The 14,257-nt window shown below is 36.9% G+C and overlaps 1 protein-coding gene across 1 annotated transcript in view; it reads right to left on the bottom strand.

The window, feature by feature from the left end:
- Positions 1-7,912: 7,912 nt before the first annotated feature.
- Positions 7,913-14,257, bottom strand: part of LOC136866679 (calpain-D) — a 137,578-nt gene continuing 131,233 nt past the window's right edge. Inside the window, exon 12 of the mRNA XM_067143793.2 lies at positions 7,913-8,093. Coding sequence (XP_066999894.2) covers positions 7,913-8,093 — 181 coding nt within the window. The remainder of the gene's footprint in view (positions 8,094-14,257) is intronic.

Below are 14,257 nucleotides of genomic sequence, written 5' to 3' on the forward strand. Positions count from 1 at the left end.
GACATGGGCTGGTGAAGCAGGTATATAATGTGACAGACAGCCTTGCTGTACACATTGCACTTCCTGCTGTCATGTGTAAGAGAAGCAATTTAACCAGGTTGCAGAAAGGGTTTGATCATCAACTCTGGCTGGGAGGAGAGGCCAGGTTTTTGGAAACAGCAATGTTTGTGAAAATGGAAATACAAGAGATCTGTTGGTTTTACAATTCTGTCTATGAATATTCGAAAGAACCAACACTTTGAGTCAATTTTCACTTTGTTTATTATCAGTTTCTGTTTATTTTCTTTTGTAAAAATTCCATGGGGAGGGGTTTCTAACCCCAAGTAACCCCCCCCCCCCTCAGCTACACCCCTGATTCTCCATGTTTGAGATCTGAAGGTTGTAATTTCAACAATATATTTCTGATTTTTCCTTCAGCAAATCATAACTACATAGGAAAAAATTAGATAACAATAAAGTTTTCAATTTTGATCATATTGTTATTGTTCTGTATTTACTGTAAGATTAGCAAGATACCCATGCTTTGCTACAGTATTATACTGAAATTTATAATTGAATGCTTAAAGTTTTATATATAATCCACCGAAATTCGTGATCTGACTGGTTTTCTGAGAGAATCTGCCAAAATTCGCGATCTGACTCATTTTTTGAGAGATTACGGCAATATTCCTCCCGTTTTTCAATCTTTCTTTCAAGCAATCGATTTTGTACTTCCCAGGCTAGGTCCAGGTAATCCACCCGGTCAGTTGGGTCCCTAAATCTTTGCCATCTTTTCCTATGAGCATTTTTAATATGGATCAAAATCTTGAGAAGATCCAGCGTGGTGTCGTCGTGGGTGCCTTGGCGGCATTGAACCTGCGGCCGGCCTGCATTCGTAGTCATTACCCGTCCAGGACCCGTTTCCAGCGTGGTCTGCACAGTTTGACGACAAATCAGAACATTATTATTATTATTATTACTACTAGCAGTTTCCCGCTGGCTCCGCCCGCAATGTACAATGTATGGTGTTGTTCGTTACTATCCTCACGGACGTATTTGCAAAGTTTCGAGTTAATGAAATAAAGCACATGATCTGCTGTGGTAACAGAATGTAATATTATGTCAACAAAACACTTCAAAATACCTCACAGAAAGAAACTGAATTAAACGTTCCTTGGAACAACACTACGCGCCAAACTGTTAAAAAGTCCTTCAAAGATCTTCGTCATGGAGACAAATGTACTCATAACTTTTCTCAGAATCTACCCATTCAAGTAGTCATTACCCCAAAAGAAAGCGCTTGATCCACCGAGTGTTTTTAGACCAAAACGAACTGCTTACCTCAATTAGAACGAAATATATGATTGCTTCAATGAGAAAAAATGTTGAAGAAATGAGCCGTCAAATTGAATGTGCACTCATAATTTTCCTCAGAATCAACCAGTTTTAATAGTTGAGACCTTAAATGAAAGAGCTTGATCCACTGAGTGTTCTTAGGCCAAAACGAACCCCGTACCTCAATTAGAGCCAACGATATGATTGCTTCAAAGAGACAAAAAATTGAAAAATCAAATAATTTGAGAAAGGCAGAAGTTAAGTGATTTATAGTACCTGATGACAAATCTGTGCATGGATACCTTTCAGTTAAAAAAAGAATGAAGGAAATCGTCTGGATAGAATGGCCGGACTGACTGACTTTAGTTTTCATAAATTGTTTTAATATATAGATTATTATTATTATTATTATTTATTATTATTGATGTTCTGGACCCCACAGCAAGATGAAAGACTGCTACTTGGCGGTAAATTACATCTGCTGACTATGTGACCAGCACCACTGTCGCGCGTAGGCAACTGCGCGGGATTTCTGGAGATACGAATGACATACTTCCGTGCATTATTGACCTTATTATAGAGGTGAACAATTGCATGGCCAATCTCATTCCTACCATTTATTTCAAATGTGTTTAATTTTTTATTTATATGCCAGGAGAATCTACTGTAATCTAAGAACGTTCTCCAAAGGAAAAGATGGCTCTTGAAAATGAAATCAGGGAAGATTAAAAATGATCGCTTTATGATCAGAATAAGTACATTGAAAATCTACAGTCTACTTCCAGTCATTCTAGTGAGTCAGGAATGGAATGAATAAAGCCCCATCAAGCGGCGAGGATAGGAGTTATGCTGGCTGCCGAAGCCTGTCACATTCCTCTGGGGCAATGATTAATGAATGACAAATGAAATGAAATTATATTGGAGAGTTTTGCTGGAATGAATGATGACGGCGAAAACCGGACTACCTGGATAAAATCCTGTCCCACCTCCGCTTTGTCCAGCACAAATCTCACATGGAGTGACCGGGATTTGAACCACAGAACCCAGCGGTGAGGGACCAGCGCGCTGCCGCCTGAGCCACGCAGGCTCCTTATAAGTACATTATGAACAGTAAAATCAATTGGTCTCACCTCCTTTTTCACCCCACCGCCGTTAAGTTGATTCTCCCTCCCAAAAAAAAGAAAGAAGGGGTGTTTCTTTCAGTTTAAAGGGGATTCCAAATACCAATGTTCACGTCTATTACCTTAAGTTTTGAGATACAAGTATCCCTATAAAAATAATTCACATTTTTTCAATTCCTTTCACACTCCACTCCCTCCCCCGCACACTTAAGTGAATTTTCTGGCAAAAAATACTTCTTTCTTAATAGTAAAGGATCTTGTAAAAAAACAATATTCACGACTCTAACATCTTCACTTTTTGAGATACGTGTCCTCAAGAAAGGAATTCAACACCTTTTCACTCCCGCCCCCCAAGATGATTCCCCGCCCCCCAAAACGTGTTTTTCTTTGTTTTTAAAGGAAATCTAAATACCAATTTTCACATCTGTAACAACTTTATTTTTTATTAGATGTAAGTATCCTCATACAATTAATTCAATTAATTTTTCAATTCTTTCACCTCCCTCCCCCCATCCCCCCCTTCATTGGATTTTCCAAGAATACGTGTTTCTTTACTTTCAAAGCAGATTCTAAATACCTAATTTCACTTCTGTAACATCTTCAGTTTTTGAGATATCAGTATCCTAATTAATAGAATTCACCCCCATTTTCAGTCACTTTTAGCCCCACCCAAGTGTTTTTCCGAAAACAAAAAAAAAACGTTTATTTTTAATAAACATAAAAAATACCATTTTTCACTTCTGTAACATGTTAAGTTTTTGAGATATACTGTAGATATTCTCATTTTAAAATTTCATCCCCTTTTTAGTTCCCCTTATGTGGAGTTTCCAAAAAACAAATCACCTATGTTTCTTTACTTTAACAGGAGATTCCAAATACCAGTTTTTATGTCTGTAACATTTTACGTTTCTGAGATATACTGTAGATATAGTCTTTCTAAAAATTCACCCCAATTTGTCACTCCTGTTTAACCCCCATTAATTGGATTTTCCAAAAACAAAATATATGTGTTTCTTTATTTTTGAAGGAGATCCCATATACCAGTTTTCAGCTCCGTATTATCTTCAGTTTCTGAGATATAAGTATCCTCATTAAAGGCATTCAACCCCTTATTCATACTTTTTCACCCCTCCTATTGGGATTTCCCGGGAAAAAATATGTGTTTCTTTATTTTTAAAGGAGATTCTAAATACCAATTTTCAGGTCTGTAATATCTTCCGTTTCTGAAATATAAGTAGCCTCATTAAAGGCATTCAACCCATTTTTCACCCCTTTTCACCCCCCCTATTGGGATTTTCCAAAAACAAAAAATACGTGTTTCTTTATTTTTAAAGCAGTTTCAAAATACCAATTTTTACATCTGTAAACTTTTAAAGTTTATTTTATATCGATACACTCATTTTAAAAATCCACCCCTTTTTCACCCCCCATTACTTGGATTTTCCAAAAACAAAAAATATGTGTTTCTTGATTCTTAAAGACGATCCCAAATACCAATTTTCAGGTCTGTAATATCTTCAGTTTCTGACATATAAGTAGCCTAATTGAAGGCATTCAACCCATTTTTCACCCTTTTTCCTCCCTCCTATTGGGATTTTTCAAAAACAAAAAATATGTGTTTCTTTATTTTTAAAGGAGATTCTAAATACCAATTTTCAGGTCTGTAATATCTTCCGTTTCTGAAATATAAGTAGCCTCATTAAAGGCATTCAACCCATTTTTCACCCCTTTTCACCCCCCTATTGGGATTTTCCAAAAACAAAAAATACGTGTTTCTTTATTTTTAAAGCAGTTTCAAAATACCAATTTTTACATCTGTAAACTTTTAAAGTTTATTTTATATCGATACACTCATTTTAAAAATCCACCCCTTTTTCACCCCCCATTACTTGGATTTTCCAAAAACAAAAAATATGTGTTTCTTGATTCTTAAAGACGATCCCAAATACCAATTTTCAGGTCTGTAATATCTTCAGTTTCTGACATATAAGTAGCCTAATTGAAGGCATTCAACCCATTTTTCACCCTTTTTCCTCCCTCCTATTGGGATTTTTCAAAAACAAAAAATATGTGTTTCTTTATTTTTAAAGCAGATTCTAAAATCTAATTTTTACATCTGTTAACTTTTACAGTTTTGAGATATAGATACACTCATTTTAAAAATTCACCCCCCTTTTAACCATCTTAGCGACGGAATATCGAAAAATCCTCCCTTAGCGAGCACCTACATTTTAATATAAATGTATCCTCAAAATTTAATTTCATTATGTCCACTAGTTTTTGCTCGGCGATGATGAATCTGTCAGTCAGGACAAGTTACTTTATATATATATATATAGATTTTGCTGGTGTGGAGACAAAGCAGGCCATTATTAGGATAAGTTTTAGAATTTAAGTTCCTAAACATTAAACAGAGATAAACATAAATATCATTTCTAAATATCTGAGTGTGACTTGAAAGAATCTGATGGTGTATTTTTATCCCTTTTTAATAATGCGTTTGTTTTTACAGGTACGTTGTTGTAATATAATATTTATATTTAACCTGTGTGTTCTACAGACTGAAGAGCTGTTAAGTTACATTTACCTGAATTAACACTGGGAAGTATGGCTTCCTTCTTAACAAACGTACCAGTACTGCAATCTGAATATCAACATAATTTGCATGTATCAGTGTCCTTATAACACTCGTGCATGCACACACCACACACGCACATAATCATTTTGTAACTATTAACCCACCCCATTGGTCCATCCTGACTGTGGCAGAATTTGGGACAGCAGTGGTAAAAGATTAGAAATTTCTTCATTTAATGTTAAAAAAAAAAAAATTTGTATAAGATACCTGTTTTGGACTTTTGAACATTGGAAGAATTATGTTTTGGAAATCTGTTTTGGACTTTTGAACATTGGAAGAATTAGGTTTGGAAAAAATTTTGTGTTTAAATTATCATGTAACTATTTTTAGTTATATAACTTGTGTAACAGCCTATACCAACACGTGCTGTATTAGTGGCAAAATTGGTGTTGCATAAAAGAACTATCTTGAATAATGGTCAGCGGAAATAACAAAGAATATTATTAGTGAATATGAAAGTCGGAAGAAAATTCTGTATCCTAATTCGTTACTTGGGTGCTTGCACCATTTCCTGCTTCTTGATCTCTTCCGGACCTTTGTGGGAGCCTCCGGGTCTTTCGTTCTTGACCAGCCTAGTGAGCGGTCGTGCTTCTGCATAAGTCCCGTCATGGGATGCCAGTTTTGGGGTAAGCACCATTTCTTCTTGTTTTTCGGACATTAACTTAATTTAAATGTAATTTTTCGTTTTTTTTTTTTTTGTTGTTGTTTTTTTTGGCGTAGTAGTTTACCCTCGGAATTCATATTCACCATTAAAAATTGTTATAATGACTTAGCTTTTGCGCTAAGGTCATATTATTTGTATGTTCCTTTTTTAAGATAAAAACTTAGTACCTAACATGTAATTTAATGTAATTTTAATTTTCCTCAGGTTTGCCTCTCGTAGTTCTGATTTTCTTAATACATGCACCAAAAATCGATGTGTTTTACTGGAAGTGTTTTAGGTACGGATACTAGGTTTCGGTGCCTCTGTGTTAAAATTTGATTTCTTTCTTTTCTTCTTAATTTGGTAAAATGGGATTAGCCCTCATTAAAAATCATCATGTAAAATTTCTTTGGTATAGTGCACATATCTGAAGGCGCAATTAACATTTATCTTAAAAATGAGTTTTGTTCAGTTCTTTCTGTAATTTTTTAAAGTGTAATTTGAAAGTTTCCTTTGTACGTAGCGCATATTTGCAGGTGCAGTTAAAACTTACATTCATTTTGTATACGAGTTGTTTCAGTTCTTTAGTCGTTGATTTTTGGTTTGTCTCTTTTTTTTAATTTTGGTTTTGTTAGTTTATTAAATGAAATGTTTAAGGGTGATAACCAACCACAAATTATTTTTCACAACCGATATGTTCCATCTACCTCGTAGGGTTTCCATGCCCCTTCCCACATCCTTTGGTAGTTGTCACATTTCCCAACCTGTTATCTACGTTTTATGCTACTCCGCTTTGGTTGAACCTTAGATTCATTTTACAGCTGTATTGTGTGCTTAAATTTTTTTTTATTATTATTATTTAATTTTTATTGTGTAACCAGTAACACGGTTACACTGACTACGGTTCTGATTATTATAATTAATAATAATCCTATTATCTCAGCTAACAAGGGCAAATATTTTGATTGGATGCCATTTAGACTGCATGCATGTGAACTCTGACATTCTGTTTTACTGTAACAGATTGCATATCACAAACCAACTCCTAGTATCAATATGATTGCTTAGTCACAAATTTAATGAATTCACTCCACACTTGTTTCACTTGTTAGCAATCTCCCCAAGTCTGAGACAGACTAAAACGATCATTACTTCAAGAAACACAGCAATATTATTAGGCTAGTCTGAAAATACTGTATTTAGAGGTAGGCTTGACTTCCACAAGAAAATTGTTCATAATTTGTTCTTTTTGAATGTATGTTAGAATACTGTAAGGGAGAATGATGAATTCATGTTTAGGGATAAAGAAATGAAGGAGATAAAGAAGGATAACTCATTTCATTTCTTTTCAGTGTGCTAGGAGTGGGGAAAGGAAACTTTTCTGAGAAAAAATCTGTATTTCAACAAATTCTCCTTGCATAACTTTTAAAATGCTGAATACCTCTCCACAATACAAGTTCTTTAAAGCATGATGCAAGGAGTCTACAGACCACCATTTCAAAGTTTTGTCACCACTGTCTTCTCTTTTCTGTGCTGGAAAAATAAGTTCCAGTGAATATTGTTCAATTGCTTTTCACCAAATATGTCCTTTTACTGTATATCACAGCCAATATTTTATGCAACATCTGATACAGGCATGTAGATGTGATGTCTCCAACTTCCCTAAATTCCCATCTTCATATCCAAACAACTAGGCCTTACATTCTAGATTCTGTTTAATTCACAGTGCTTTTGTTTCTAGTTAAAAATTTGTATTAATTCCATTCATTGTGTGGTTCACCTGGAACAATAACTTCATATACCGGAATTTATTTTTGTATACAATGGTATGCATTAATGGCAAACACTTTCAAAATCCAATTCTAACACACCACATTGCTTCTACAGTAGGCAATAACAAAGTATAATAAAACCATAACAATTTTTCAACCTATATTTTTACATCTAGGAATGTTTCAACCCTGTGTCTTAGTTTCAGTTCATTTTAAGGCGCTGCTTCCTTACATTTCAAAAAATGAAAACATCTGCCCCATAAACTATGTACAGCTTATACTGATACAAGATTCACTGATGATGTACATGATGAGTGTGCATTTAAATCTCATTAGCTCCACTTTTCATGGGAGAGAGTATAAAAGTGCAATAGAACACTGAATCACATTAGATCAACCCCTCTTGTCTTGGAATAGGCTTATGCTACGTAATAAGGCGTGGAGAATGCAAACCCTCCACTTGTTTGTCAATTGCAGGACAATGGCTGGTATTTGGAGGTCCCCAGTCATGAAGGCCTCCTGAGTTTGCAAGCCTGTGAGTCAGACGATGAGCAATAGAGAAGCCTCCACTGCCTTCCAGTTGTGTCAGCACAATGATGACTTGCCTATTTAAGAAATAAAAACAAGAATAAAAGACTTTTATTAATAATACAATATTAATAATAGTAATTAGCCATACAAGAGATATAATGAGGGTAAGGTCCCATGCAAATTAATCAGAACAAGGTTTAATTTTTATAGTTTTCCCAATGGTTGGCAACAGAGAGCTAGATTCCATGCTTCTTGTGCATTGTTTGTTCATTGAATGAATAGTAACTACTCTGTGTAAACAATCATGTTTTAGGTTAAAAGTGCATTTAATTATCATGTGGAGGAATTTTGAGGTTACTTTATGAGATTTGTAACATCCATCTCCAATGGATATGACTCCCAGGAAGCTCAGTGCAATTGTAGCATTATCGTAGAATATTTCTGTGACACAAAGAAAGCCCTCCTGGCAGCCATGATCATTAAGGTGTGAAGTCTATATAATGTGGTTAGCCGGTTTGAGTCACACCGGTTGAAAAAAAATTCACCATCAGAATTTTGGCCGGCAGGATAGGCTAGGTGGTGGTGTACAATTTCTAATCACTAGATTGAATGCCAAAAATCTGGATTCAATTCCAAGTCTCTCTGCAGTGCTCATATGGAGTGAGGGATGATTCATCTTGCTTCATACTCAACCCTGCAGAGAAACAGGACAAGGGTGGGGCATACATACATACATACATACATACATACATACATACATACATACATACATACATACATACATACATACATACATACATACATACATACATACATGACCCAAAGAGATAGAGCGACTAAATTCTATGTCTGTGTATACAAGATAAGTCTAATTATTCAGTGGCTCAATCTCACCCAAGAAAAATGGAAACAGTGGCAGGAAGAGGAAAACTATACCAACTGATAACCATTTACTACTGAGAAGAAGCAAATGAACTCTTTCACTCCAGCGTAGCGAGTACGGTGGCGTGACCCTCTAATTGCAGACAGCAAGTGGCTCACTGAGCCTGCTGTATGGGATACTTGACTCGCTCCGCTCTCCCGTCCGCATACAGCTCGCGACATGAGGAGAGAACAGGAAGAGGTTAAATGTATTTTATTTTATTTTTAATGTAGAACTCCACCTGCAGCCACCTTCTGAGAAAAGTATCTATTAGTCTCCTCGCACAGAAGAGTTATGATACTTGTGTTAAAAAACAGCTGAAAGAAAGTCAACATGCTAGCATTGTCCACTAAACTTTTCAGTCTGGAGATGTATTATTTACAGAATATGCACATATAATACACCAAAACATTCAGCATGAACTGGACTATTTGAAAAGTGGTTTGTATTTACCCTCAATGTAATATTTTTTTTTACAGTTTTCCACTTCTTTAAATGCTGCCTTAGAAAATCAAAAATATTTTTTACTTACACATTAAATATAAATGACTAATCAGTTTTCTGAAACTTTTTAAAACATACATTTTGTAGAGAAATTAATTCTGATGATAAGCATGCAAATTTTGAGTGAATAGTGTTAATACTTTAGGAATTATTCAATAAAAAGTACGGTAGTTGATAGAGTTCTAACCGGTGGGTGTTCATAACCTCAGGTGCCACAGCACTTATCCATTCTGCTGCAGTGGGTCTTGAATTTACAGATATATTTAATTCTATTACAATATCTTCATCATTTAAATCTGAAAATGTAGCCATCATGTGTGCATAACACACAGTAAACAATGAAAACAAATCACAACAAAATCAACATGTGTTTCAAAGCTGTACAAATTGGGATCTTCACTTGTTTCAAAGATATCACACGTAAATGGATGTATTAACATGAAACATTTCACAGTCCAAGGAGAAAACATGCCTGATAAATGCTGCTATCTAATGGAAACATCCACAACTTCTTCTAGCTGTATTTACCGGTAAAGCAAACCTGACGATTTATTGTCAGCAGCGGTTGAGATAGGCACACACCTGCCGATCTATCGTCAGCTACCAGTTCGAGGGTTAAAAGCGATTGAAAGCTAATTCGAGAAGCACAGGCACGTTAGCAGAGGGGAGCAACTAAGCGCGAAGTGAGTACCAAACTGGACACATTGCTTCCATCTTCAAACTGGTTACTCCTGACATCTGGTGATCATAGCCGTAACTATAGACTCTCAAGTCAGCCACGGGAGACCTCCAAGGCCGAACTTCCCTGGTATTTTACTGTAGTGAAAAGGAAAACAGCCAAAAGACACGTGACTTCTACAGCAGTCAACCGGCTATGAGGCACAGCTCCAACACGACTGCTACAGCAATCCACCGGGTACGTGGCACAGCTTTCTCCCAACTGATAACAGCAGTCGACTGGAGTGAAAGAGTAAAACACCTGGCTCACTGTTGTGGAGCTGGCTTGCAAATTGAGTGATATGGGACTGAGACAGTAAGTGACTTATGTTCATTGCTGACTTCTAGCAAGTAGGAGAACTAGCAAACCTCCAAAGGAATACATTTTAACAGGAAAAAAGTTATTTTCTCTGATCAAGATCACTTTTACGTTCAGGAGCAGAGGTTTCAATATGTGTGCCAAACAAGGAATGAACCAGCAAATTCAGCACATTTGCAACAGACCATAAAACATCCCATGAAAATGATGTCTGGAGATGTTCTACACATGAAGGTCCAGGATCCTTAGTGCTAGTCGATGGCATGATGAAAAGTGACCAGTATATCAAAATATTAGAAAGGAGAATTCGTTTTGAGCTGCGGAAAAGGTTTCCACATGATGATGGAATTTCTCAGTAAGATTTGGCTCATTGCCAAACTTCAAAGAAAGTGAAGAAATTTTAAAGTGATAACAACTTTATTTATTTATTTATTTATCATATGGCATATAAATATATACAGAAATAAGAAAGCAAGTACATTATATTTTAATGTCCAAAGATGTTATCCATTCTAGAGCCTCTGTATTGGCCTCTAGAAAATCAAACCAATCTCCAGGGTAGGCTCTTCTGCTACACTCCTTTACAATGTGTTCGATGGTTTGAAAAGGAGCACCACAGTCACACTCGGGGCATTGTATCTTTCCCCATTTATACAGAGACGCAGCACAGACACCACGACCACATCGAATCCTATTAAGGATGGTCCAAGTTCTTCTTGGGAGATCAGACCTCGAATTAGGTGGGAAGGAAGGCCAGAGATTTTCACCTGTTTTTGAGATCCAATCTTCCTTCCATTGGGCATAGGGGTTGAAATTGTCTTCTGTGAGCTTCTGAGCGAACTTAACTGGCGGATGTCTAGATTTCAACCGGTTCCTCTGAAGGTCAGGAATATTGGAGTGGATGGACAAGTCATGGTTCTCATTTATCTTGGAGTATTCTCTCAACAGTGCCTGTGCTCTACGGAATGAAGGAGGCATGATGTTGCTCAAGACAGGAAGCCAGTGGGTAGGAGTTGATCTTATTACACCTGAAATAATCCTCAGTGTGTTGTTGAGTTGAGTGTCCACAAGTTTCACATGGCAGCTGTTGATCCACACAGGAGCACAATATTCTGCCGCAGAGAAAACTAAACCAAGGGCAGAACATCTCATGGTAGTTGCAGAAGCACCCCAGGTTGTACCACACAACTTCTGCAGAATGTTGTTACGACTCCTAATCTTTGCTGCTGTATTTACTAGATGTTGCCTGAAGGAGAGTGTCCGATCTAATGTTATACCTAAGTACCTTGGGTAATTATTGTGTCTGAGGACCTTACCGTTAAGAGACACTTGGAAAATACAGTTTGCCATTTTGTTATTTAGATGAAAACAGGACACCTCAGTTTTGCTGGTGTTTGGTTGGAGTCTCTATTTCCGAAAATAGTCACTAAGAATGGAAAGGTCATCAGTTAAAATGTTCTCCGTTTCTTTCAGGTTACTATGACTTGTAGCTAAAGCTATATCATCAACATAGCAAAATTTTCTACATTTCGTTGGTGGCAAATCTGATATATGCAGATTGAACAGGAGAGGAGCCAAGACTGATCCTTGAGGGCGACCATTGTTCAATCTTCCCTAGAACAACCTGAAAGAGTCTGTTATTCAGCATGTTTCCAATTAATTGTACCATGGTTTTGCATGGTAATACCTGAAGAAGTTTATACAGCAGCCCTTCTCTCCAAACCATGTCATAAGCAGCAGAGAGATCCAGAAAAACAGCGGAGGTTTTCAACTGTTGCTACGATTCTGCCTAAAACCAGCTTGGTCAATAGGGATATGTTGATTAATTACAATGCTGATTCTGTTGTATAGTAGTCTTTCAAGGAGTTTATAGCAACAACTGAGGAGAGCGATTGGTCCGTAGCTTTGTGGTATATCTTTTGGTTTGCCAGGTTTCAATATATAATACCAATATAATACCAATATAATGGTCCGTTATTGGACATTATAAATTTTCCAGCCAACTCATTCTTGGTTGCCTGCGTTTCGCCCTCGTGTGCCAAGTCAGGCTCGTCAGTTGGGACTCAGCACACCACCCAAGGCGCAAGGCTAGTGCATACCGTGGAGGCCACTGCATAGGCTATTTGAAGCCAAAAGCAGTGCCAATGCACTATGAGAGCTATGTCTCATTTCCAAAAATAGATGCCTGCCTGGCCATTTCTGTCTATGATTTTCATCCAGACTCCGTAATAGCTCCTCACCAGTCGTATGGGCACCTGTTTCAAGAAAATCTTTGTATAGGGCATCGCTCTGTTCAATCCATCCAGGAACGTATTCTTTCCTGTAGCCTCTTGGGATGTGCTTTTTGGCTACAGATTTCACAAGCTCTACAAATCTCTGATAATTATCGCTGGTTGCCGGAATCCATCTGATGCATTTGTCCAGCTCTTCAGAGAATTTCGTCCAGTTTGCCTTTTTAAAGTTCCATCGTGGGCGTGGGAAAGATCTAATTAAGGGAACAGAGATGCCCATCTCAAGGAAGATTGGTCTGTGTTGACTATTTGGGAAGTCCCCCAAAACTTCTCTCATCATGGGTTGAGGGTGGCCAACAGAGTCACATGTGACGAAACAGAGGGCTGGGTTGGACTCTCGCTTCCATGCAGCAGAACTAAACGTGCCTTTGTCTTTTGCATCAAATATAAGATGTACATTTTGGTCTTCTGACCATTCTACTAAAGCTATGCCGCAATCATCGTTTCTTGCATATTTCCAAGTTTCATGATGGCTGTTGAAGTCGCCAGCATAGATAGTTGGATGACTTGCATCTGGAAGAGCTGGGGTTAGCCAGCAGATAGCTCGAGGTTTGTAGATATTTACGATGGTTACATCTTGCAGTTTTATTGTTACAGTATGAATATTATTAATTGTACTAGATGATATGAATTCAACCTGCTCCAAGTTGTTTCGGGCATATGTAGCAATACCATATACATTGTCAAAGGTAGCACCAATAATACTATAACCATAAATCTTCCCTCTCTTGCTTAGCTCATCTTCTGTAGCAGCATGTGTTTCTTGAATGAGTACCAGATCAATGTCATTATTACGTAGCAATTTTGACAAAACATCACACTTAGGTCTACTGCTACCTTCAATATTCAATTGGCAAATTTTAATACCATGTCCAAGCTTTTGAGTCAATTGGCTCTTAAAAGAGCCGTTGAGTGGATTACTTTGTACAGTTTGCATATTTGCTGGGAGATCTTTAGAAGATAGGTCCAGAAGCCAATGTTGTTGCTTCCTTAGCACCACCCAGGGGTCACGTGTAGGGCTTTTTAAGGTTTAACCTATGGACGTGAAGCAACAGTATACCAACATTATTCATGTGTTAGAATGGTTAGGTAACCCACCTGATATTAATCACACAGAAAACATGTGGGCCATCTGCAAAAGGAGACTCACAAAACTTGAATGTTTCACAAAAATACACACAATAGAGTCTCTCTAATTGGAGTGTGGTGTATGATGATGAACTCAAAAATAATGTGCTCAAAGCTTGAGGAATCTGTCAAAGCATGCAATGTTACTTACAAAACAGAAAAGAGGACATATTAGGTCTTAACAAAGATTAAATGTATATAATAGATTATTTTAGAAAAACCATAATGTGTATGCTATTGTCATGTTCTAATTAATTTTCACAGGACTGTATAATCTGAGGTTCTGCATGAATACAACATGTGGATTTTTTTTTTCTTTCAAAATTTAAATTCTGAACAAGGATATGCAAAACAAAC

The sequence above is a fragment of the Anabrus simplex genome, chromosome 3 (assembly GCF_040414725.1).
Source record: "Anabrus simplex isolate iqAnaSimp1 chromosome 3, ASM4041472v1, whole genome shotgun sequence".
Taxonomy (NCBI): Eukaryota; Metazoa; Arthropoda; class Insecta; order Orthoptera; family Tettigoniidae; genus Anabrus; species Anabrus simplex.